The following is a 26,366-nucleotide window of genomic DNA, read 5'->3' on the forward strand; positions in this document are numbered from 1 at the left end:
ACTTTCAGGAAATAAATTACTGAATAAATTTTATGATTGCCATTCATACCATCATATCAACCATATGATTATTGTGAGCTGTGGAATTTGTATATATGCATATATGTACACATACATATATAGACATATACATACACACATAAATTCAGCTTACAATTTATAATGATAGATAGGACATGCCTATAATATAAGCTAGACTATCATGAGACAGAATGGAAATATGGTATATGGATGGATTCTAGTAAGTTTACACTTACATTTATTGGGGAGTAAGAATTTAAAAAAAGGACTGTTGTTTTGCAAGCTTTTCTATGGGTCTCATGTTTGGCTTTTGATACTCTTTTAACATGTTTTCCCAGATTTATTGAAATATAATCAGTATACAAAAAAATGACACATAATTTATACAATTTGATCAGTTTGGACATATCTATGCATTAATGTTACCCTCACCACAATCAGATAAAGAGGATAATAACTATATCCATTACCTCCAAAAGCTTCCTTGTGTCCCTTTTGTTTCTGTTTATGTTGGGGAGGGGAGGCTAAGAACACTTAACATAAGATCTACTCTCAACAAATTTTTAAGTGCATAATACCTTATTGTTAACTATAGTCATTGTATTTTCTTTTTTGAAAAGTTTATTTATTTTGAGAGAGAGAAAGAGAGCATATGTGGGGGAGGGGTAGAGAGAGAGAGAGGGAGAGAGAGAATCCCAAGCAGACTCTGCATTGCCGAAGTGGGACTCAACATGGGGCTCGATCTCACAAACCATCAGATCATGACCTGAGCCAAAATCAAGAGTCAGGCGCTTGACTGACTGAACCACCCAGGTGCCCCTAGTCATTGCACTTCCATCATAATCTCAACAATCATCAGTCCTCTATGATAAAATACACAGTTTTGGAGAATCTAGTAAAGTTGCTTAGATATGAACCTGGGCTTTGCTCAGCAACTTTACATAGTTAGACATTTTAAAATATTTTGCTAACAGTGAAAAGTGAGTAAAATAATGGTCACTTAGATAACTGAGGCACAATGATTTACAGTTAACAACATGCCTTTGTGTTCATCACTTCCTTTAATCTTCAGAGTATAGACATGAAAATGGGTAGAACAAATATTTAACAACTGATCAAGTAAGTTGTGCATCTTTTATTTTTCGAGCTGTAAAATGTAGTGATTAAATTGACCTTTGAGCATTAATTAGTTTTCTTTGGGATCTCAATTCTCTTCCACCTCTTTTGTTTTTTGCATTTTTTAAAATAACTTTTAGCATTTTTAATTTAATTTGATAGTGTTTTTTATACTTCACAGTTCAATAGTTGGCTAATATTGAAAACTACTTTTCTGTTCATACCACCTTTTCAATTTAACACATACAAATATTTTGAAATGTATAAGAAGAAAAGGAATAATGGAGATCAGTACTTGGCTAATATTAGAAAAATCCCCTTTCTCCTTTTCTTCTCGCTCCCACTTATGTTTTACTGCATATGCATACTTCAACATATACAATGATAAGAAATAAAATGGTTCACATCAAAACATTGTTTCACATAAGTAAGAAGATAAATATTGCCTCTAAAGTATTATTTCTGAAGGCATTGGCATTTGTGTTTTTCACCCAGCTCTTGAAATAATTCAAATTTATCATCATTCATGGCACAAATAGTTATGAGCATTTTTTAAGCTTCTTAACCTTTTACAAAAAGCAGACTGACAGATACTATAATGTTACTTGGAAGGAGTTTATGAAGCATACAGAGTCCATTTATCTTTGCAGACAATTAAGGATTTAAACATGGATTAGGCCATGCAATCAAGTAGTTTGTACATAGATTATTTGGTCTTGGCATCCTATCAAGTTATTTGAGTGCAATATTGTTATTTCACCAAAAGGTATTACAGGAACAGCTTTAAAAACTCATTCTTGTATATGCTCTAAGGAGTTATTATGTCATCCATAATATCATCATTTCTCAATGTCTTCTGTATGAAAACCTACATTGAAAATTCAGTACTTAAATTTAGTACTTGTAGGGGCGCCTGGGTGGCGCAGTCGGTTAAGCGTCCGACTTCAGCCAGGTCACAATCTCGCGGTCCGCGAGTTCGAGCCCCGCGTCGGGCTCTGGCCTGATGGCTCGGAGCCTGGAGCCTGTTTCCCAATTCTGTGTCTCCCTCTCTCTCTGCCCCTCCCCTGTTCATGCTCTGTCTCTCTCTGTCCCAAAAATAAATAAACGTTGAAAAAAAAATTAAAAAAAAAAATTTAGTACTTGTGAAAAAAATGTGGTTTTCTTAAGGGAACTTCAGTTTTGTCCCCATATCACAAAGTAACTCCCAATATAGTATTTACTTTCAAAATTTGGCCATCCACTAAAGGATATTGAAAAATACCTTGCATTCAGTGCACATATTTATAAATGTAAGTAGACTATTGGAAAGTTAGAAATGCTTAGTTAAAAGAACAGAGCAAGAGCTATGGTGATTAATAATATATAAGTACAACATTATTTTTATTATGCTATCCATACTGGTTAAGTGTGGAAAGAGAAACAAATAGCAATTCAATGAGTTTGACATCCCATAAGTAATTGTACAGAGAGGAAAATAGTTTACCTATAAGCACACCCTTACAAACTAGCAAAAGTATTATTACCCATTTTGTTTTGGACACCATAATACTCAGGAGCAAATGCATAACCAAATTAAAATGGCTCTGAGGACCTTACAGTCTGCAGGTTAGGTCCTGATGGCCTTTTCCAACTCATTTTCTCCCTAAGAATATGTCTATACTTTGCTATTTTATTGTATATATTTTCTGTAAACTACCACAAATCCTTTGTGGAACCAGACATGCTATTAATTAATTGCTTAATTCTGTGCAGCTGCACTGTGCCAGGCCCTCTGCCAGATGCTGGAGATACAAAGATAAACATGACACAATCCCTTTTTTTCAAGGAGTTAAAAATCTAGCCAAAGTGGATCCCATTTTTATGGTACTTTGAAATATAGCAAGCTCTTCCACATTATCATATTTGATATACACACATGGGAAATTTAAAAAGTGCATTAGAAGTATGTTTACTCTTCCTGGGCACTGAACTGCAACAATTATTTTGTTCAATAATAGATCCACTGGGAGTATGTAGCTAATGTGTGAAAATTCAAATCTGAATAGATGTGTTATCCTGGGAGAATAACTAGAATTTTGGTGAAACCCCTTTTGATTCTGTACCGTGTTATTGGATTTTGATTTTCATGAAGCAAAATGCTTCCATCATTACCAAATCTGAGAATCTAATATTTATATTGTAGATAATACCAATTGTAGACTACTGCATTGCTTCAGAAACAAAATGAAAAGAATCCAGAGCCAAAGATCAGAGTGAAATGATAGCATATTAAGAAAAACCTCTAATTTGTTTATATTTTTAAGTCTTTAAGAATTTTAAATATGTAAAATAAAATGATTTGATGACCATTTACTAAATAATAGTCATGTATGTTGATAATGTAAATATTTTATCCTGTCTTCCCATGCAAAATAGAAGCCAGCCAATTACATATCCTACTACTATCCATGGTTTTGTGCTTTATCTGGCTGCCTTTGAAAAATAGATTTAAGAGCTCCTGGATGGCTCAATTGGTTGAATGCCTACCTCTTGATCTTGGCTCAGGTCATGATCCCAGGGTCTTTAGATCAAGCCCTGCATGAGCTTCCCACTGAGCATGGAGCCTGCTTGGAATTCTCTCTCTCTCTCTCTCTCTCTCTCTCTCTCTCTCTCTCTCTCTCTTTCTCTCTCTCTTTTTCTCTGTCTTTCTGTCTCTCTCTCTCAAAAATAAATAGAATAAAATAAAATAGATTTGAAATCAAGTCTATTTATTCTGCCTTTGGTTTACTACCCTCCTTTTCCTCCCATTGTTGAGGAAGAGAGTCACACTCCAGGGTAGTGGTTTTTCCATCCTTGAGGATAGCCAAAGCATCACACTTGACACTGGATGATTAACACTGACAGCAGGGAAGAGTAGTGCAGCAAACCATTTGCCCAAAACATGTGTGCTGATACTAGTTGTAATAAGACTAAACTGAAAAAAGAAAAAAAATCTGTTTTTTACCTAGACTGGGAGAGCAATTTTAACATGTGTTTTGATTGACATGCTTGCAGATGTTTAAGTACTGTGAAGCAAACTATAATTTATGGAAACCAGATTTTGCATCCAGTTGATTTCCCTTGGAAACATTTCACTGAGATATGACATTTGATTTTGATTTTTCAAGACCACCTCAGAGACAAAATGTTATGTGCTATCTCCTAATGCTATTAACATATTTTGTGTGCCTGTAGTGACTATTTCAGCAAATCTTCCTTCAGGAATACCAGGAATTATAAATATGTTACTAAACTAATGGTAAAAATCTGGGAACAGACCATCCATTTTCAGTGACAATGATCACCCACAAGGGGGGAAATTGGTTTGAAATGGCAGAATATTAGATATTGCAGTAGTTGTAGACGTGTAGGACATGCATGATATATAGTATATCTTGTATGAACATTTTAGGGGAGCAAGAATATGGGAAAAAGAAGTCTAAAAAAGCTCTTGGTATAGGAAATGATAATGGAAAAAATTAAAAGTTTAAGAAACAATGGTATAAACCTAGTCATTTAGGGTTTGAAGCCACATACTGGTTTACCTAAAACTAAATTTATCAAGCAAAAGGCAAAATTTTGCTGAACTGTAAAATTACAAATACAATAGTATTAATACTTCAGTAAGTAAACATCTTCTAGAGAATTCCTTAATGATGTTCTTTTAATATAAGAGAACTGAAATACAGTTATGACAATTTCAAATATGATTATAATTATTTCTAGATTAAAATAAGTATATGAAGGATTAAAAGTATGAGAAAAGTTACAGGTTTTTAATGTCTTGTGTTCTAATATATTTATTTCCAATTTCAAAAGGGGTAGAATATTTAATAACTATCAATAAAATATTTTCAAATCAAACAGTAAAAATTATGGAAGAGCATATTAAAATAATATCTCTTCTTAGACAGTTCCAAAGATGAAAAGCATTAAAGTATAATGAAATTTTTACTGTGTATTTGTTTTAATTCTTCTTTCCACTTAGTTTTTAAGTTAAGGTAACAATATTTATAATTTGTGGAAGCCATATTCTTCAAAAACAATTATTTTTCTGCAGGTTGTATGCTAACAAATAATTCAAAGTAGTGAAATTCATAAACTAACAAATAAGCTAACCAATTAAACTAAATCCAAACTAAAATCAAGCAATGCGAAGTCAATTATAGTGATATATAAAAATCCATGGCTGTGCACAAAGGCATTTTAGAAACTTACTGTGAAATAAACTTTTGCTAAATTTGCCCCTTTAATTAAAACCTATTATGTAAAAAAAAATATTTAAGAAAACAATGATTTACTGTATGAGTTTTAAAATGCAAATTTAGTATCTAACACAATCATTTTTAACATAGCTTTTTAACTAGTAAGTTTTTTTATTTAAAATTGTTCATTATATTTGAACTAATCTTTGCAGATATATTTCTTAGGCCAGTCAATGGATTTTTTAGCATGATAATTTCAAGCTGTAATATACTGAAAAGAAGAGGAGTAAACTAAAAAGATAAGAAAGGCAGGCAGAAAATATTTATTATAATGACATAGAAGAATAGAAATTGCCCATTATTGGCACCTGGGTGGTTCAGTCAGTTAAGCCTCCAACTTTGGCTCAGGTCCTGGTCTCACAGTTTGTGAGTTTGAGCCCCACATCAGGCTCTGTGCTGACAGCTCAGAGCCTGGAGCCTGCTTCAGATTCTGTGTCTCCCTCTCTCTCTGCCCCTCCCCTCACACTCTGTCTCTCTCTCTTTCAAAAATAAACATTAAATTTTTTTAAGTTTAAAAAGAAATTGTTACTATGTAGCAGAATCTTATGTTCTCAAAAATAAGTTTTCCAATAAAGTTTTTCAATAAAGAAAAACAAATGATGATAAGATTTAGTCGCTTTTCCAAAAATCATACTAATGGGAAAATACCAACTTGAGATAGAAAACCACGCTTGAAAAAATATATATATATGCATGTGTACCTATATATGTGTGTATATATGTACATGTACATATGTTGGTTTATTAACTTATGTAAATCACCTACCAGATATGACATCACTTCCTTGGCTTCATGATAGTTTTAGAGGACAAAGCTTTTGGACAAAGCAAAATATTCTGGGAAAGGGAAACCTCACTGTGCTTTAGATACAAATTTCAGCTTGAAATAATTGGAAACTGAGTATAAGCATTGTATGTTTAATAAATGGCTATAATAGAGGTGCTTGTTCAAGAAGAAACAGGAATGTAGCTAGTTAGCCTAACTTCAGGGACACAGTAAAATGAGAAATGATAACAAAAGTCCCTCAAGGGAATTACTCAAGCCATGCAATCTAACTGCCAACATCAGCTTACTCCAGGATGCTCCTGGAGATATAACAAGTAGATATATGACTGTACAGCAACAAAGTTAAAACTGAGCAGATAACTGGGCATAAAGCCTTATTTCTCAGTGCCACATTCAAAGTGACACTGTGGGTTTTCAAACAATTACAAAATTTGAATTTGTGTTCTGCTGTGTCTGTACTACAATATTCAGAAACCCTGAACCATCATTATCTCAGAAGTAGCCCCGAATTACCTACTTTCTTGTACAATTATCTTTGATAAACTAGCATTAGAAAAAGGATTGGTAAAATTTGGGGGTGAGGGGAAACAACCAATATAAACCAGGACTTTCCTGGGAAAACATGGATGTAAAGTCAGTCACCTTACTCCCACTCAGATCAGTCAGATTTCCTGATTTACTCAAGCAGAGAAGCCATTTAGAAAAAGGTAACTGGGTAGCTCCCAGAATCTCTGGAAAGATCAGAGAACCAGGTTGGGTACATGGACAGGAGCAAAAGTTGCCCCATAATCAAAATGGTTGAAGTTAGGCCATAACATTCCTCTGCTGAGGATGGTGCTGCCAGCACTGGAACCAGCAGCAAAACGCTTTCAACAACTCCCTTCTCAGCCCTGGACCCTGAGAAGTCCCCTGCCACAGTTGTGTTGGATATTCTCATTGCTGCCGTTGCTACCATGGCCAGAGATAATCCTTCTGTTTCCTTTGCCACATGTCACTAAGTCTAATTTCAAAATCCAGACACATGAGCCAAGTCATATGATCTGCCCTAGCCACCAGAAGAACTGGGAAAATGGGTGTCTAATGTTTTACCGTTTATGATATTATATGTGGTTTATCTCCAAATAAGACTTAAAAGGTGGGAAATTGACTGCTATTAGGATCGGAGTAAGAGATTCTCCCATAAGCCCGGTGTACTACAAAGTATGATTTCGTGAGTTTGATGCTGAAGCCCATGCGATTTTCACTGCTCTAGGCAACTGCTCATGTGAGATAATGATTTTTCACAGCCTAATAGTTACCATAAATGTTAAGAACTGCCAATTCCAACTGATTAGAAAATAACATTTTCTAGTTTAATAAATAATATTTAATTCTTTTTTTCTTGGGCGATTTAAATGCCCTGTAAGATTTCCATTCTCCATAATATCGAAACCGAAATTAGTTACTAGTATATAGTGCTTGTGGACAAATCTAAGAGATGGTGTTGACCTTTTTCATCAGCTGATTAGCCACTCTCCATCTGCATGATGTAATGTAATGGTCATCACAACAAGGCATCCACCTCTGTTAAATGCATCTCTACCTGGCCTGCAATAGTGCATGTTATTCTACCTTTAGACATTTATTTCTCTAGATCAAGACATTGTATATTTAAGAATCAAGAGTGAAAATGTAAGTGGCAGCTTTGTCCATCTTGCAGTTTTTGCATTCTGGTGTTTTGCATACAGTAGGTTCTTTTATGATTTATTGTGCATACAGTGTATATACATGTTTGTGTATGGCTAGTGTACATGTGTGTGTGTAAAAGGAAATAAATAATTTTAACACTTTGTTTTTGAAAACTGATGAAAAAGAATGTGGGTATAATACATTTTTAAATGGTACATAATCTTGCCATCATATGAACACTTGAAAGACAGTCAAATTTTGTCCTGAAATAGGTCCCAAGGAAGACATAGTAATGTATATAACAAAATAATAATGAGTGGGACAAAGAGAAAGGTAAAGAAAGAAAGTATTTTAGAAAGAAAATAGGGGGCAAAAGACTACTTAGCATCTTTAAGATTTTGCCATAGCTCTGAAAAAAAACAGAATAGCAAATAATATTTTTGTATTCATACATTTGTTTTGTTTTCACACCTTTTAGAAATCCAGTCAATAACCTGAAAAGTTAACCTCACTGGGTCTATAGACTTTCATGATCTTTTATATTCACAACAGCTAATTTCATAATCCACTTCCTCTTGCAAAAGCAGCAGTGTCCCCATCATTAGCATCATCACCCATTCATTGGTTGTCAACTAGGTCCATGGTGCTATACTACTCTTATGGGATATACAAAATGTAGGTTAGAAACTCATTTTCTAGAGGAAAAAAATTCATAAATACATGCATGATAATACAAGAAAAAATGTATAAAGTGCACATAATGCATGGAAAACATGAAACCTAAAAATGTACCTAAAAAATTCACAGATCATATCACTTCCCCAGGTAACTAATTTGTGAATTAATCCTGTCTCTGAGCTTCTAACTCTTGTGATCTGTCCTATTCAATTTATCACTAACTTGCCTACTGCCTTATTTCACCGGTAGAGTATACATCTCACATATTATGTGCCCATTGCTCTGCTAGATGACTGATATAAAAATATAAAAGAATTTTATTCTTTCAAGAATATTACATTTTAGTGAGGAATCAATGCCACAAACAATTTTTTTTAAAAAAATACACAATTTATTAGTTATTTTACTGAATACATTAAGCTGAAAGGTCCTGAGATGCATAGATAGCTTGGTCTGCACGGAAGTGATTTTAAGCTGAACCATATCTTAATACTTAAACAGGAATGAAGAAGGCAAACAATGTACTCAATAAATAATCATAAATTGAAAATTATTTGCTTAAGTAAATGGATCAGCTTGGCTTCACTTTAAAAGTACTGAACTGATTGGCAAATATTTTAAATAATAACGAATAGTGTTGGCAGGGGTTTAAGGAAATAGCAAATCTCATCTACCATGGATAGAATATAAATTGGCAAAATTTTTGTGTAGGCAACTTGTCAGTTTGTATCAAAAGTCTTAATATTATTCCTACACTTTGACCTGGCAATTCTACTTCTAGGAATCTATAATAAGAATAAATAATGATGTTCATAGTGATTTGAACACAAGGTTGTTCTTTGCAGCATTATTTATAAGAGCAAAAATTTTAGTAAGAACTAAATATCCAACAATGTGAAATTAATTCAATGAATTATTCTATGCCGTACAAAGGAATTCATCCTCTAATGTAATATATAAAATATAAAATATAATATAATATAATATAATATAATATAATATAATATAATATAATATAATGATGGATAATTGTTTAATAACAAGGAATGTGAACAATGTTCACAAATAAATGTTAAGTGCAAAAAGTGTATTGCAAAATATATGTGTGGATGTTTTTACTAATTTCTGGGTGCTGGAATGCAGTAGATATTATTTTATATTTTTGCTGTTGTTTTCAGTGTTTTCCAAAAGCTCTACTAGTAACATGTATTGCTTTATCTTAAAAATGTAATATGTAATTTGTACGTAACACAGAATTTCTTTTCTGTGAGTAATTATCTGCAGTATTTTACAAATTTTTAAAAGTAAAATAAGTTCTGTTAAAAACAAAACAACAGACCCAAGATGGAGTTGCTTATGCTAAGCCCCACATCACCAAACTAATACTTAATTCATTTTGGCTCTCCCAGAAGTAGAATATTAAATCAGGATGAGTGAGGTAGTCAGCTCTAAGAACTCGTTCCATGCTCTGAAGAAAAGTGACCTTGCCACAACCACTCTGATTTTTGCTAGTATAACTTTCTTGTTCATGCTTGCCTTCTGCCTACAAAAGTCTTTTTCATTTTGGACAGCTCTTTGGAGCACTTCACTATCTGCTAGATAGAAAGCTGCCCAATTCATGAATCATTGAGTAAAGCCAATAAAGTCTTTAAATTTCATTCAGTTGAATTTTGTGTTTTAACAGTTCTTAATAGTTATATACTTAGGCACCCATTAATATAAACAATTGGAGGAATATGTGTTCTTACTTCATGGTAGTATAGTACAGAATACAGTGTAGCACAGTTGACCCTTGAACAAAATAGGTTTGATACAGCACAATACTATAAATGTATTTTATCCTCTTTATGATCTTCTTAATAATATTTTCTTTTCTCTAGCTTACTTTACCATCAGATACAGTATATAATCATATACAAAATATATGTTTTATATGTAATATAAATGTAATAATATATATAAATATGTTATTACATTTATATTACATATATATAAATATAAATGTAATAACTGACCATTTATGTTATTGGTAAGCCTTCTTGTCAACAGTAGACTATTAACAGTTAAATTTTGGGAGAGTAAAAAGTTATACATGGATCTTCAACTGTGCAAGGGGTTGTTCAAGAGACAATTGTATACACCTAAGTCAACTGTTACCCTTTCCAGGCAAACATTTGGTTGTGTGATCTATGTTAAATTTTTAAAAATAATTGATTAGCATTTCCCTTCATATAAATTATGTTTTTGATCAGTGTCCTCTCCAATATGTCCAAAATAGTGATTCACATGAGTTTTATTAGACAATGAGACTTTATGAGAACATCAGTTCCACTTGAAAATGGCCAAACATGTGACTCAAAGCAGCTTAAAATTTAAAGTAATATGAACATGACAAAAGGATATGTCAAGTCACAAGTAAAAATGTAAAAGTATTTTTATGTGTCCTACTTAGTTTACTGTTTATTTAATTATAAATAAAAGCTACATTTTGAAAAGCAACTATAAAAAATAATGTAAAAATATCTTTTATGGTTTTGCCTTCAGAAGTCACGTAATGTGATAATTATCTTGGTATTCCACTCCTAGATAATTATTTACAAACATAAAAAGAAACTATAGAGAAATAGAGGGAAATCTTACATTCTTAGCATATTAGTTTATAGGTATAATTGATTTATGTTCTCATTTCTTAGTTTACAATTTGTATTACAGAAGGAAGAATTCCAACAACTCCTTTATCTTGTGAAATAGCAAGGATAGTAGTAGATTAAAGTCAGCACCAGTGAATTCTATTCTACAGTGGTTATTACATTTATTCTTGGTTTCAAGGCCAAGTGAATATGCAAATACATTAATAAAATATCCCAACTCCAAATGTAAAAAGTCTAAGGAGGCAAGAGACATTTGGATTTTTCTGAAATCACTTTTAAAGATTTTGGAATCAGGAAAAAAAGCATGAAGGGACAAAAATTCCACAAACTTCAATGAATTAATTTGCTAGTAAGGAAATTGACCCATGGAGAGCTTACCTGAAGTAACAGATTTAGAGCAAATAAGGACTTACAAGTAGGAATAAAAGTTTAGCTCATGAGGGTGTAGTTTTGTTAACTCTGGCAAAGTCAGCTGGTATTATTCAATCTTGGTAGATTACTCAATACTCCTCAGTTTTGGTTTAAGCATCTATAAAATAGAATAACAATATTAAATTCACTATACACAAGTTTTCAGTAGTTTCCTCTGGAATAAAAATCATGGATGAGAGAAGACTAAAGATGGACTTCCTATATATAATTTTGTATTTCTTAAATAAAAATGTATTTCTTTAAAATTAAAAATCAGAGGCGCCTGGGTGGCTCAGTCGGCTAAGCAGCCTACTTTGGCTGAGGTCATGATTTTGCGGTCCGTGTTCGAGCCCCGCGTTGGGCTCTGTGCTGACAGCTCAGAGCCTGGAGCCTGTTTCAGATTCTGTGTCTCCCTCTCTCTGACCCTCCCGCGTTCATGCTCTGTCTCTCTCTGTCTGAAAAATAAATAAACATTAAGAAATTTTTTTATTAAAAGTCAAAACTGAATACTTTTACAATTATTGTGCAGAATAAATAAACTAAATATCTTAAGATATTTAATATATTAAATTAATATTTGTTATATATTCTATTCTTCCATCTTAAATATGCAGTACACATATGCATGGAAACATCTGGAAATTTGATGCCACTTGGGGAAATAGATAACAAACTGATAACTCTATTTTTAATCATAATGATTTTGTGATATGTATATCCAGCTTTTGTCACTTAAGAGATGAACCTGTTGAAGAAGAATAAGAAAACATGAACTTTTAATGATACAATTGAAATCCTTCTAGCCACAGCCCAGAAACAAAACTACAGCCCTGAGCAAATATTATCAGTTCTCATCATCATCTGGAGTATCCTTTATCTCAGGCTCCTGAGATCATCTGTTATGAGAGGCAAAGCAATTGAAGTAGTTCACTTGAACTCAAATAGATACAGTAGAACCCTTTTAAAAAGAGTTCATGCCTAAGAAATGTTCCCCTAAGGCATTAGAAATGTTTAGATCGCATACACATTGCCATATTTTTTTTTTTTATTTCCCACCAAGAAATTTACTGTTGTATTTGAAGAGTTAATCTTTGTAGGGATGGGAGTGCTTTCCTGGACTGATTTATTTCTCTGAAGTGAATTTTTAGGACAATAATATTTTTAAGAAAAATGTTTTGGCTAATTAATGAGGGTGCATTTTCAAAGGAACTACATGTGTGTATCTGTGTTGTTAGCTTGCAACTTTGTATTGAATATCTTCATCTAGGTAATATTACCTAATATTTTTTCTGATTTGGTTGCTCATCTGACACTACCACACACCTTTTCTTAGAGTACAGACGTAATAAACTATTTGAGGAGGGTAACTCCCCCCCTCAAATTGTAATGTGTCTAAGTAGGAAAACCCTGATTGTAAATTTTCTAATGTGACTGGTGGTTGGAGAGGCAAGAAGCAATCAAGGAAGAGAGAGAGAATTTAATGGGTGGGGGAGGGGTGAAATGTGAATATCAATTGCTTGCTACCTCAATTCTGTTCATTTAAAATCAACTGAAATATGTTCTTTGGGTCTCTTCATATAAAGAGTTTATTCAGCAAGTTGAATAAACAAGTAACTAATTAAGTGAAAAAGTGTGATTTTAGATGATTACCATCAATACTTTTCTTCCTAAACAGACAGCATTTTACTGTCTCCCCTTCAGAGCCTACTTACCCCTATCAATCACAGACACTGAAAGAGGCTGCCTTTCACAGGGTGTTTTCTGGGGCTAAGAAGTTTCAGACCTGAGTCCTATTACAAAGATACAGAAATATCCTTCCCTTCAGTATAACTCCTCCAGCACTTCTGCAGCTCTACTGCATAGCATTTTTTCAGTGAAATGGTTTCAGATTAAGCATTTTCTCTTTCTACATGTGGTAATGGGTTAAATTAAATAGGAAGGGAATTGTTTTAGAAATGTAATAGGTTGTCTAAAAAAAGGCCTTGCCTCTCTCTCAGTCTCTCTCTCTCTGTCTCTCTCTCTCTCTGTGTCTCTCTCTCTCTCTCTCTCTCTCTCTCTCTCTCTCTGTCTCTCTCTCTCTCTCTCTCACACACACACACACACACACACTGAACCTTCATCCATGCTCTCCGGCTGAATTTCACCCGAAGACAATACATTTGATTATATGAAAATATTATCTATAGATGCGAAAACTGCCTCCCCCAAAGAATTAGCTTCTGGACCCAAGAAAAAATTTTCCTCTACACTTCTCTGAATTTCCCTATCTCTAGTCCTTCCCGGAATTCTTTAACTCTCCAGTCTTTTCAAAATGCACACATCCTTGAATATTGGATCTTTTATTCAGATTATTAGCAGGCATATTAACAGCTATCCAATTGCCTAACACATAGTTGAAAGGGAAACTGATGTAAACATATTTCTACTTCGACTGAAGAAAGGGCATCATCATCATCATCATCACCATCATGTCCTGTAAATTCAAACCCTAAAATGTGCACAATTTTAAAAATGCATTCACTGAAAAGGTTTTGACACTAATAAGAAAAGTCAGTAGAACAGCTGACAAGCAGCAGTCTCTCACCATTTCTCACCTCTCCGGTGTTTGTAGAACTTGGTTTTTATAAGCTCCATCTAAGTTTGAGGAACAGGAGATTCCTTCTCTGAGAAAAGCCCTAGCCAAGCTCCACTAGCACCAGTGACCCAGAGAAGAGAAACTGCTAGCTACCTGCAGAGAAGCTTCGAACAGGGCCTTAGAGACCGGCGATTTCTCTCTCTCTCTCTCTCTCTCTCTCTCTCTCTCTCCCTCCCTCCCTCCCCACTCCCCCTCTCTCTCCCTCAAAATGCAACTGGTTATTTACTTGTATGCGTTTTAAAATCGTCCGTTCAAATTCGGAAACTTTGTGAGTGTCTCTGAGTGAGTGAGTGTGTGCGTGTGTGTGTGTGTGTGTGTGTGTGTGTGTGTGTGTGGTGCGCGTGCCAGTCTGCCAGTGGGTTTTTAAGAGCACTCACGAATCATATTGGGATTTTTTTTCCTGCTCCCTCCCTCCTTTTCCGGTTCTCTGTGAAAGCTTTCGGGTCTGGAATCAAAGACGCAAGCAGGCATTGTATTTTCACCCTGCAGACTTAAATAACATTCAAGAAATATCATCAGAGAAACCTAACTCTCAACAACCAAATTGACTAAAATTCTATACCAAGTTTAAAAAAGAAAAAGTATGTGCCTAAATTATATCCATGCAACAAAAAATTCATACCCAAGTATATTATTTAAAAAAATATATGATACGATTATATGTTCCAAATAATCACTTTAAACATAGCCAAAAAAAAAAAAAAAAGGTTTCAAAGACATCAAATAGCATAAAACATTGTACTGCAGAGACGGAAGAAATGCATTTAAAGCACCGATGAAAATGGCGTGCAGTATAATTACCTCAAATTGCTGTTCGCTTGACACCCTGACACTAATTTTATTCAAGCCATTGGGAAATAAATGTTTTAAAAGCACTCCTTTCCAAACGCTGGAGCCAGTGGGGGCTGTGAGGTCATTAAGGAAAGGAAAGGGTAAAGTTTTCAGCACGCAAAAAAGAATTAAATAATCCATTTAAAATAAGCGTCTATCTGGATCGACAGCCTTTAATGCCCACATTTTTAACGCTTGCCCTGTACGTGGATTGATTTTTTTTTTCCTTCAGCATTCCCTCACCAGATGGATTTTTGCTACTGCAGATCAGCAGAGGGTGTCAGATCTTTCAGAGTGCACCAGGCTGGAACAAGCAGAGCTTCTTAGCAACTCTCTTCTACCCCCTCCCCATTCTCGCGCTCTCTCCCTCCCTCAGACAACTCGCCCCCCGCCCTCCGCCCCCTCCACGTAATTCCGAAAGAGCAGAATAAAGAGGAGAAAAAGAAAAGAAGAGCTAGTAACCGAGAGCTGGAGCCCAGAAAAAAACGGCTGAAGAGGACCGAAAGGGAGGAAAGGAAAAGGATGGACAGCCACAAAACGCAGCGATTGCGGAAAATTTCCAGCGCCATTGGCTCGGCAGCGTGAGTCCTTTCGGTCGGGCGTGATTTCAGCACCGGGGGGACTGGACAGCACCTCGGGGGGACTTCTGGGCAACCTGCAACCACAGCAAGAACTCCATCAGCCGCCTCAGCTACAGAAGCCGCCGAAAACCCTGCTTTGTATCAGAGAGGCAAGGTCAGTCCGACGCACAGCCATGCACAGGCAGTGCGCCTGTACTACGCTGCAAACCCTCTGCTTGTTTCTCTAACATGCACTTGCTTCTAATTACTAGCATTGTTCCCTTCCTGATTAGTGAGGACCACTAGATCAGATTCTGTAAGGGTGTATTTTTAATTTATATGTATATATTTAACTTCTTTTGGTAATTTTTAAAGGGTTGAGGGAGAGTGGGGTTATTTTTTCTACTTTTCTTTCTTTCTCTTTCTTCTTCTTCTTCTTCTTCTTCTTCTTCTTCTTCTTCTTCTTGTTTCTTTTTGTTTCTTTTTTGCTTGCCTTGCACTACGTGCCTGGATAGTTTGTGGATATAATTATTGACTGGCGCCTGGGTTGTTGCAGTGCGGGGGGGTTAGGGAGGAAGGAATCCACCCCCACCCCCCCAAACCCTTTTCTTCTCCTTCCCTGGGTTCGGACATTGGAGCACTAAATGAACTTGAATTGTGTCTGTGGCGAGCAGGATGGTCGCTGTTACTTTGTGATGAGATCGGGGATGAATTGCTCGCTTTAAAAATGCTGCTTTGGATTCTGTTGCTGGAGACGTCTCTTTGTTTTGCCGCTGGAAACGTTACAGGGGACGTTTGTAAAGAGAAGATCTGTTCCTGCAATGAGATAGAAGGGGACCTGCACGTAGACTGTGAAAAAAAGGGCTTTACAAGTCTGCAGCGTTTCACCGCCCCGACTTCCCAGTTTTACCATCTATTTCTGCATGGTAATTCCCTCACTCGACTTTTCCCTAATGAGTTTGCTAACTTTTATAATGCGGTTAGTTTGCACATGGAAAACAATGGCTTGCATGAAATCGTTCCTGGGGCTTTTCTGGGGCTGCAGCTGGTGAAAAGGCTGCACATCAACAACAACAAGATCAAATCTTTTCGAAAGCAGACTTTTCTGGGTCTGGACGATCTGGAATACCTCCAGGCCGATTTTAATTTATTACGGGATATAGACCCGGGGGCCTTCCAGGACTTGAACAAGCTGGAGGTACTCATTTTAAATGACAATCTCATCAGCACCCTACCTGCCAACGTGTTCCAGTATGTGCCCATCACCCACCTCGACCTCCGGGGAAACAGGCTGAAAACGCTGCCCTATGAGGAGGTCTTGGAGCAAATCCCTGGCATTGCTGAGATCCTGCTAGAGGATAACCCGTGGGACTGCACCTGTGATCTCCTCTCCCTGAAAGAATGGCTGGAAAACATTCCCAAAAATGCTCTGATCGGCCGAGTTGTCTGTGAAGCCCCCACCAGACTGCAGGGGAAAGACCTCAATGAAACCACAGAACAGGACTTGTGTCCTTTGAAAAACAGAGTGGATTCCAGTCTCCCGGCGCCCCCTGCCCAAGAAGAGACCTTCGCTCCTGGCCCCCTGCCAACTCCTTTCAAGACAAATGGGCAAGAGGATCATGCCACCCCAGGGTCTGCTCCAAACGGAGGTACAAAGATCCCAGGCAACTGGCAGATCAAAATAAGACCCACTGCTGCGATAGCGACCGGCGGCGCCAGAAACAAGCCCCAAACCAATGGCTTGCCTTGCCCTGGGGGCTGCAGCTGCGACCACATCCCAGGGTCGGGTTTAAAGATGAACTGCAACAACCGGAACGTGAGCAGCTTGGCTGATTTGAAGCCCAAGCTTTCCAATGTGCAGGAGCTTTTCCTTCGAGATAACAAGATACATAGCATCCGAAAATCGCACTTTGTGGATTACAAGAATCTCATTCTGTTAGACCTCGGCAACAACAACATTGCCACCGTAGAGAACAACACTTTTAAGAACCTTTTGGACCTCAGGTGGCTGTATATGGATAGCAATTACCTGGACACGCTGTCCCGGGAGAAATTCGCCGGGCTGCAAAACCTCGAGTACCTGAACGTGGAGTACAATGCAATCCAGCTCATCCTTCCTGGCACCTTCAATGCCATGCCCAAACTAAGGATCCTCATTCTCAACAACAACTTGCTGAGGTCCCTACCCGTGGACGTGTTCGCTGGGGTCTCGCTCTCTAAGCTCAGTCTGCACAACAATTATTTCATGTACCTTCCAGTGGCAGGGGTACTGGACCAGTTAACCTCCATCATCCAGATAGACCTGCACGGAAACCCTTGGGAGTGCTCCTGCACCATTGTGCCTTTTAAGCAATGGGCAGAACGCCTGGGTTCCGAAGTGCTGATGAGCGACCTCAAGTGTGAGACGCCGGTGAACTTCTTTAGGAAGGATTTCATGCTCCTCTCCAATGACGAGATCTGCCCCCAGCTGTACGCGAGGATCTCGCCCACGCTAACTTCGCACAGTAAAAACAGCACTGGGTTGGCGGAGACCGGGACGCACTCCAACTCCTATCTAGACACCAGCAGGGTGTCCATCTCGGTGTTGGTCCCGGGACTGCTGCTGGTGTTTGTCACCTCCGCCTTCACTGTAGTGGGCATGCTCGTGTTTATCCTGAGGAATAGAAAACGATCTAAGAGAAGGGACGCCAACTCCTCGGCGTCCGAAATTAATTCCCTACAGACAGTCTGTGACTCTTCCTACTGGCACAATGGGCCTTACAACGCAGATGGGGCCCACAGAGTATATGACTGTGGCTCCCACTCACTCTCAGACTAAGACCCCAACCCGGGTAGAGCAGGGGAGCGGGAAGGCGATGCGCCCCCTTCTCCCCCCCCCTCCCCCAATCCCCTACCCGGCTGGCATCCCAGGGGTCAGAGGAGCCCAGACCCAAGTCCAGTGCGCCCCAAGGCTTTATGGACATAAGTAAATAAATAACTGTGAACTCGCTCCGCTGAGAGGGTTTGACCCCTTAGCTCCCTTCTGGAAACAAAGAGCAGACTGTGGTGAGCTGGGAGAGCGCTGCCAAATCGCTCTTTGCAGCGAGCTCCTTTTGATAAAACCCAGCAGGGGCCCTGCTCGAAGAACTAGCCCTCTGCGTTGGGGCTGACCGGGATGTCTGCTGCGGTCCTATACATATATACGTGTACCCCACATCTATATAGAGAGATAGATATCTATTTTTCCCCCTGTGGATTAGCCCCGTGAGGAGGGGGGGGCGTGATGGCTCCCTGTTGGCTATGCAGGGACGGGCAGTTGCACGAAGGCATGAATGTATTGTAAATAAATAACTTTGACTTCTGACAAAAACAAAAAGTGCTGCATGGCTCGCATGGAATCCACGCGCTCCAGGGACGCTGCCCTCCTCGGCGACTGGAGACGGCGTCACGTTCACAGCACCCACCCTCTTACCTGATAAGTCCCATCGTATCAAACTTTCTATAAACAAAACACAGTATAATCAGAAAGTGCCATTTCACCATTATTTGTGATCGGTAGGCAGTTCAGAGCGTACGTACGTTTACTGTGAAAACAAAAAATGTAAAGGTTTTATTTAAGACATTTGCATGGCTAATCATCGGTCCATTTTATGAGTTAAAAATGTATTTTGTTGAGCGGAGTTTTTAGGGGTTGTTTTGGGTTCTTTCTTTTATTTTGATGGTGATGTTTTAATTTTTTTTTGAGGGGGAATATTTTTCTATACATATCCAATAATGCCTTTCATCTGAATGTAAAATAAGTACCCATGATTTCTATTATAGTATCAGTGTAATTATTAAAAAAAAAAGATTTTGAGGCAGTTAAGCATGACCAATTAATGTCATTCTAGTGCTTAGGCTGCGATCTTATGGTAGCAATTCTGTGCTGGTGTAAATCTTACTTATAAAGTAGGAAAAAAGAACCGAGGAAGCACGTGAAACTTACTAATTCTATTCGAGGATTTTATAATGGCATATTTTTTCAGTATTAAAGTGAAAATGTTTTCAACTCTGGGTCCTTACATTTTTCCAGCTTCATGTTTGCAACTGGTAAATTGGATTTGCGGTGGAAGGGACGGGGGAGGGGGACGGTTGGGGGTGGATCCCTTCTAGAACTACATCAAGGCTCTTTAAGCGTTTTACTTAGCTTTTCATCCTTTACGTAGCTCCCCTCCTCCTCCATCCGCACCCGGGCTTTTTCCAGCTCTCCCCAGTCTGTAAAGCAAGGTCTTCCCCAACACACCCTCCCTCCCTCCGCCCCTTTTTCCCCTTCTCCTTATGCGGCAGTGAATCCCTTTATTAATACTGGAAATCCCTCGCTGCTGCTTCTGCTGCTGCTGCACACACTGCAGATATATTAAGGATGTTAGTAGAGATTTGATTTAATTGACTCTGCCTAGATCGGTCTCATTAAACAGAGTGGAGATTTCATTGGTCAGCACTCTTCGATGAAAGACAGCCCTAATGACTGGCATTTGAGATGCTGCTGGCATTTTGAATTCAACATCTGCTGAAAACGGTAAAACTAATTAGTGCCCACCCACCCTCCCCGCCCCAACAACTGCATACTGAAATTTGTTAAAGCACTCATCTTTATGAAAATCAATCATTATCCTAAAGAAGTGTTTCTCTCCCATCGTTCGGATTTCTGGTTGTGGCCTAGTAATTAACAAGAAAAGCGTTGAACTGTTTGAATTTTATGAGCCAGTGTAACCTGGCCTCAATCATATCCCTCTGGGATTTCTAAGCAGTCTATTTATCAGCAGTTAAGGGACAAACAGCAAGCAAAACTACACATATTGATGGGGGTCTGCATTCCACCACATATCCACCTTGGAGAAGTGTATTAAAAGACTGCAGACCAGAGATTAATATATATATATATATATATATATATATATATATATATATGTAATTATATATATATATGATTGTAAATCAGCTAATGAAAACTCCCAGAGCAGTAGTAGTAAGATTTGCCTTCTAGAGCTCATATTCTAAAGAGAAGTAATTTCCCAGAACAGTGATGTTCTAGAGTATGTATTATTTATTTTAACAGTTTTTAAATAAAATCTTTATTATAAACTATGACTATACCTAAGGCCATTCATCATTTTCTCTCTGGATTCTTTTGTTTGTGGACTGCATTTCATAGTGATGAAATTGTAACCTACTATCCTCTGACAAATATTATGGGCTGTTTATTTATTTTTTTCTTATGAAGGACTGAATTCTTTTTTTGGAGAGTACAACTGGGTTCCCTGTAAGCAATCAATAGATTTATTTGTAATGGAAAAGTTGGAGAGGAGGGGAAGAGTCGTATACTCAGCAATATTATGACCTTAAATGTAGATATTCTACATCTCTGGTGGGAAGTGATATTAAAAGATGCCTAGTGAAGCATGATAGTAATGTTTAAAACTAATACATGATTAGTCTGTCAGGAAACTAGAACTTCTCCTAGAAGGTCTTCACTGGGGCAAGAACTGTTGTTCATACTAATTAAAAATAAATTACGATATAGAGGCCAAAGTTTAAAGAGTAAACTTAGTTTTTAAATACTGCTTTAACATCTTTGAGTGAGCCAGCCATGTGCTAAATAGTTTAATTATTTAATTTAACCCTCACAAATATATTTGACAAATATTGTGATAATGTATCACAATATTGCTATTTCCATTATACTGATTAGAAAATTGAGGAGAGTAAGCGATAACTCAGATCATAACTGGTAGATACTGAAGTGGTATTTAAACTCAATTTTCTTTGCCCTACCAAACCTCGTTGTTTGAATGGAATGGTCATATATATTTAGCAGGAAAACTCTTAAAGAAAGGTATCCTTAAAAAATACACAGAGCTGTAGAAATACGTTATAACAAGTCAAAAACCCAAGTTGTATCTTCTTAATTGAGTATGTATAGGTAGCTCTTTATATTTCCAATATGCCTTGCAGCAAAAGAAAATTGCCCTACATTTAGAGGAGATAACTTTAGTGTGTTCTCCAAGAATGTATAAAAAGGCAACATAAAAGAAAAAAGATGAATTGCTATAGGCATTTATCAATTATACAAATTAAAATCATTAAATTTTCTATTTATTGGTTCTAAAAATATTAGAATTATCAAATATTTTAATAAACACTAATATATGTTAAAAATCCATGTAGAAAAGGTATTCAATGATTTAATGTAAAAGAACATTCATTATTTAGAGAATTTTTTATTTTGATAAAGTATCTCTATTGCAATTATATATATAAGCTAATATATAACCATATATGTTCTTTTTGGTTTAAGGTAATATATATTATGTATTAGTTTAGTTTTCAGGATACATAATACATATGGTCTTAGCACATAACTTTCATTTACAAGTGCCTACCTTATTGTTGTTGCCTTTATGTAAAATGTTCATATAACTAGCTGCCATGTGAATTAGTTTAGATATCTTGTTTCCAGTTAAATCATATTTAATTCATCAAAGTAAGAGATTTTAGTTATGCCAGATGGAAAAGGAGGAAAAAAGGAGGTATGTTGTTTAGTTCCATTGCTTTAAAGAAAGTAGTAGCTTCTGTGGTTGCTGCTGTAACTAAGAATATCCTAGAATTTAAGTTGTTGCCATAGAAATTTATTGTTTAACCATTTTTACATGTTTACTCAGAGGAAGCTGGAGTAGCTGATCTAACATTAACATAACAGGATTCTCTTTCTTCATAGTTTTTATGTCAGATGTAATTAGAATTATCAGGCATTTTAATGTGTTAAAAATTATATTGGTAATTCCAAGGACAGTTTGTTAATTTAGCTTTTTCCAGGTTGCTAATAAGTGTTATTTGGTATGTACAGAGAGGTGGATAAATTTGCAAGGGTGAACACAGGAAGTGTGTGTTTTTAATGTGTTGGTAGAATATTAAGTAGAGTGGTTTCTAATTCAGCTCTTTTGCTAGCTAATTTATAAATACTATTTTTTTAATATGTAAGCTTATTTGAAGAAAAATGGAAATATAAACTGTGATTAAGATTTCATTTTAGTAGGTATTATTCAAATGCAACATATTATTTAATTCATAAAACATAAACTCTCTATGGTATCAGTAGATATAACAAATGTATACTCAAGATTTTTAATGTATAGTATTTGCTTCAGTTTGGCCCTGAACCATAAAAATAAGAAGACTAAAAATAAATTTTTCATATAATCCCCTGACATTTTCTTCTTCCTAAAAATTTACCAAAAATATTATTATTGTTGTTATAAAAAGTAATACACAGGACATTCAGGACTTTCTTCTTGGTATCAAAACTTAAAGATATAGCACTAAATGGTTCCATGAAAACACATGTTAAAAACAGAGCAATCCTGAAATCTGAACCAGTATTGACTCTGCTGTAACCCAAAATTGCTGTCAAAAAAATTGAATCATTAAGAAAAAAAAAAAACAGATTAAGTATTTAGAACTAAAATTTTATAATGAAATGAACGACTGAAGAAATCACCTTTGATTATTGAAGCCCAATATAACTCTTTGGCCTCAATTGACCAGCAATTACAGTATATGGCTTAGACCTCAATTATCTAATTAATTACTCTTTCCCATCCATTTATTTGTTAAATATATGCTATATCACATACTTGAAATATAATTATATTTCCAACTTGAACTTTGCCTGAGGTTTGCAAGAAAAGAATTATCTAATAATTTAAAGAATTTTGAATGAGTAAGAACCTAAATATTCAATTGGCAACATTAATTGGGCAATTGCTACATGAAAAATACTGGGAAAACTCTTTTGGGAAAAGAGAATAAGGCATTTCTCACCTCAAGGAGTTTACAACCTACAAAGCAAAACTATATCCATCCTTGTAATTGTAGAATGGTACACCATTGGCAATTCTTAGAATACTACTAGAAAATTTTGTGTTTCTTTCTTTGAAGTAGTTTAGGTTTTTAGCCATTTGGAAAAGTGCAATGGTCACATCAGCTTTATTAGTTGTTATGCAAATAGTTGAAAATCTTAAAATGATATTTTTAAATGAAAGCAGTACTTTAATTATCCGCTAGTTTTATATCTTTTTCTGTAAAATGGGAATAATGTCTGCAATTTTGTAACTTCAGTTACGAGTTTTTTATCTAATCACTCTAAAAAGAAACAAAGCGATTTTACCATAAGTGAATGATCATTTTTTAATTTTAATTGTTTGAGAAATCAAATAAGTTTAGGAAATTTAATAAGGTATGTTATGATATCATAAGAATTTCAGAATAGTTGTCCTTGGTTCTTAGCTTTGATTTGTGTTGTTTATATACATAAAATAGATTAGTCACTTTAATAAAATATTAATATTCTTTTATAATTGTGCTGTAAAGCTAATAATCCCATAGCTATGTGTTGTTTACTGAAAGCTAATATTCAGTTACTTAGTAGTATAGTCCAAAGGTTTAACATGCAGGAAGCAGTAAGCAAAATCATACATTTACTTGCTTCTATGCCTTATTCCCTTTGCTTCTAATTCCATTTCATTTCTTGGCAGAAGAATACAGGAAGGAAACATGTTTAGCTGCAGCATATCGATAGAAAAAGTCAATATATAGTGAAAAATGAGAAGTGACTCAAATATAGATGATAAATGGCTAATCCATACTGCTATCAGAGAAGCAGTCTGTGCCTCCCAGGAAAGGGAGATGAGTGTAAAGGGCCACTGTTACCATAAACAATAATAGCTCTTACCAGACTCTGATATTTATTGTATGCTTTCCTCTTTTAAATCAAGATCTTTTTAACGTTTTTGAACTGTACATGATATGAGAAAGTAATGCTCATTATTATAATAGCAATATGATTTGAATATTAATATATATATTATATATATAATATATATATACACACACAAAGAACTTTGTACCACTGCCATAAAATAATAAGATTGCAAAATGTGAATGAATTTAAAACAATGTCATTGCCTATACACTATAGTAGAATCCACATGTTTTAGTTCAGGCATTTTTATTTATTAAAATAATTATTTTTATAGTTACAAGTAATCCTACGTGACTAAATTATTATATCCAAAATATTTTGTTGTATAATATATGAAATGGTATCATATAATAATCATTTGCTAATTTCTGTTCAGTTACATAATTTCTATAGCTAATCTGATTCAGTTCTGAGTCCAGTTAACTTTATCTAATTGGATATATTTAGCACCAGTTTGTATTTTGGTAGCTTATACAGAATATGGTTAAGTACCATTTGTCATCACGGAATTGTAAATTAATGTTAGTGAACTTTTCAGGGTTCCTAAATAATGAATCTAAATTAGTTTACTTCATTATAAGATAAATCTAAAGAAATGAAATTACACAGCAAAGGGTTTAATGCTGTTAATCCCTCTGTTTCCTGAATGAGTAAATGTTTTCTGGTGTCGTAATATATGCTTTAATGAGAGTTTATTATTATTATTATTATTGGAGTCAGAAAATGTTATATTTTGTTATTTTTCAGCAAAACTTTGGTTTTATGACATTTGTATTTTTCACTAGAATGGTCATTTCTTTAACAATCGAATTTCATGTCACAGATGGTATTTGGTATAATTAGACATTAAGACATAACAAGCAGGGTGTTCCAGGAGGGTATTATATCTTATGGTGTAATGTTATGAGGAATAAGACTTGGAGCCAAGAAACTAACAGCTGGAAGCAGCAATATTCCCCAAGAAATGAATTACATGGAATGTCATGTTACTATTACAACTTAAAATTTATAACATCAAATTAAGAGGAAAGTCAGATCAGAGCCCTTTTGAACATTATTTGCATAAGTGTGACATCACTTTTGGCTAGCCCAAAACTATTTATACCACAAGTTTTTATTAACATAGAACATGTTTTCCAGTATTTTTACATGGATAGCTAATATGGTGCCTGTTAGATTTCCATCTCTGAAAGCCCAATTTACACACTTGATGAGTAATCAAATGAACAAATTGGAAACGTTATTTTCTTTTATAAAGTCAGGGTTTTTTTGTTCATAATATCTTAAGCTAGTATGGCATATATAAAGGAGAGTAATTTCAGTCCTTATTTTGCTGGTTTTTAAACCATGACTGAGAAATATTTTGACCACGGCCTTTAAAATAGTGTATTCGTCAAGACTAACACAATTGTTTAAGGAGGCAACATTGCATTGGTGTTGGGGAGATACATCTTAATCATGACAAATTCAGAAAACAAAAGCAAAAACAAAAAAAGAAAAACAACTATGGGTGATGGAAATTTTACTTTGATTGATTCAACATGTATTTCATGTATTCATCTGATTACCAGCTATATGACAGGTACTTACACAGAGGATCTAAATCTAAAGGAAATAGACTAGATTTCTGCTCACTTGAATTTACATTCTATAGGGTATTACAGAAAACAAAACAAAAAAAGCAGTTAATATAAATTTGAATAATGAAGAGTCATGAATGAAATGAAATAAGAAAGGGGCTGATGATCTCTTTTCTTTAGGATGATCATGAAAGTTCTATCTGAGATAATGCATGAACTGAGTGAAAATGGTAACAGACAATCATTTGAAGATTTGGAGCTGAGAGATCCTGGCAAATAAAACATCAAGTACAAAACATCCTGATTTTAAAATGTGCATGGAATGTTTGAGGACTAGAAAGAAGACTAGAATGGCTGGTATCTGAC

The 26,366-nt window shown here is 35.6% G+C and overlaps 1 protein-coding gene across 2 annotated transcripts in view; it reads left to right on the plus strand.

The window, feature by feature from the left end:
- The first annotated feature begins 15,027 nt into the window (after window positions 1-15,027).
- Window positions 15,028-26,366, plus strand: part of SLITRK1 (SLIT and NTRK like family member 1) — a 205,981-nt gene continuing 194,642 nt past the window's right edge. Inside the window, exons 1-2 of one of the 2 annotated variants that reach the window (XM_040487255.1) lie at window positions 15,094-15,816; window positions 16,316-20,745. In XM_040487255.1, the coding sequence (XP_040343189.1) occupies window positions 16,369-18,459 (2,091 nt within the window). In that variant the 5' untranslated portion in view covers window positions 15,094-15,816; window positions 16,316-16,368 and the 3' untranslated portion in view covers window positions 18,460-20,745. Of the gene's footprint in view, window positions 15,817-16,315; window positions 20,746-26,366 lie in introns of those variants that run through there. The other variant, XR_005793998.1, reaches the window with a different exon arrangement.

The sequence above is a fragment of the Herpailurus yagouaroundi genome, unplaced genomic scaffold (assembly GCF_014898765.1).
Source record: "Herpailurus yagouaroundi ecotype Mexico unplaced genomic scaffold, PumYag 164, whole genome shotgun sequence".
Taxonomy (NCBI): domain Eukaryota; kingdom Metazoa; phylum Chordata; class Mammalia; order Carnivora; family Felidae; genus Herpailurus; species Herpailurus yagouaroundi.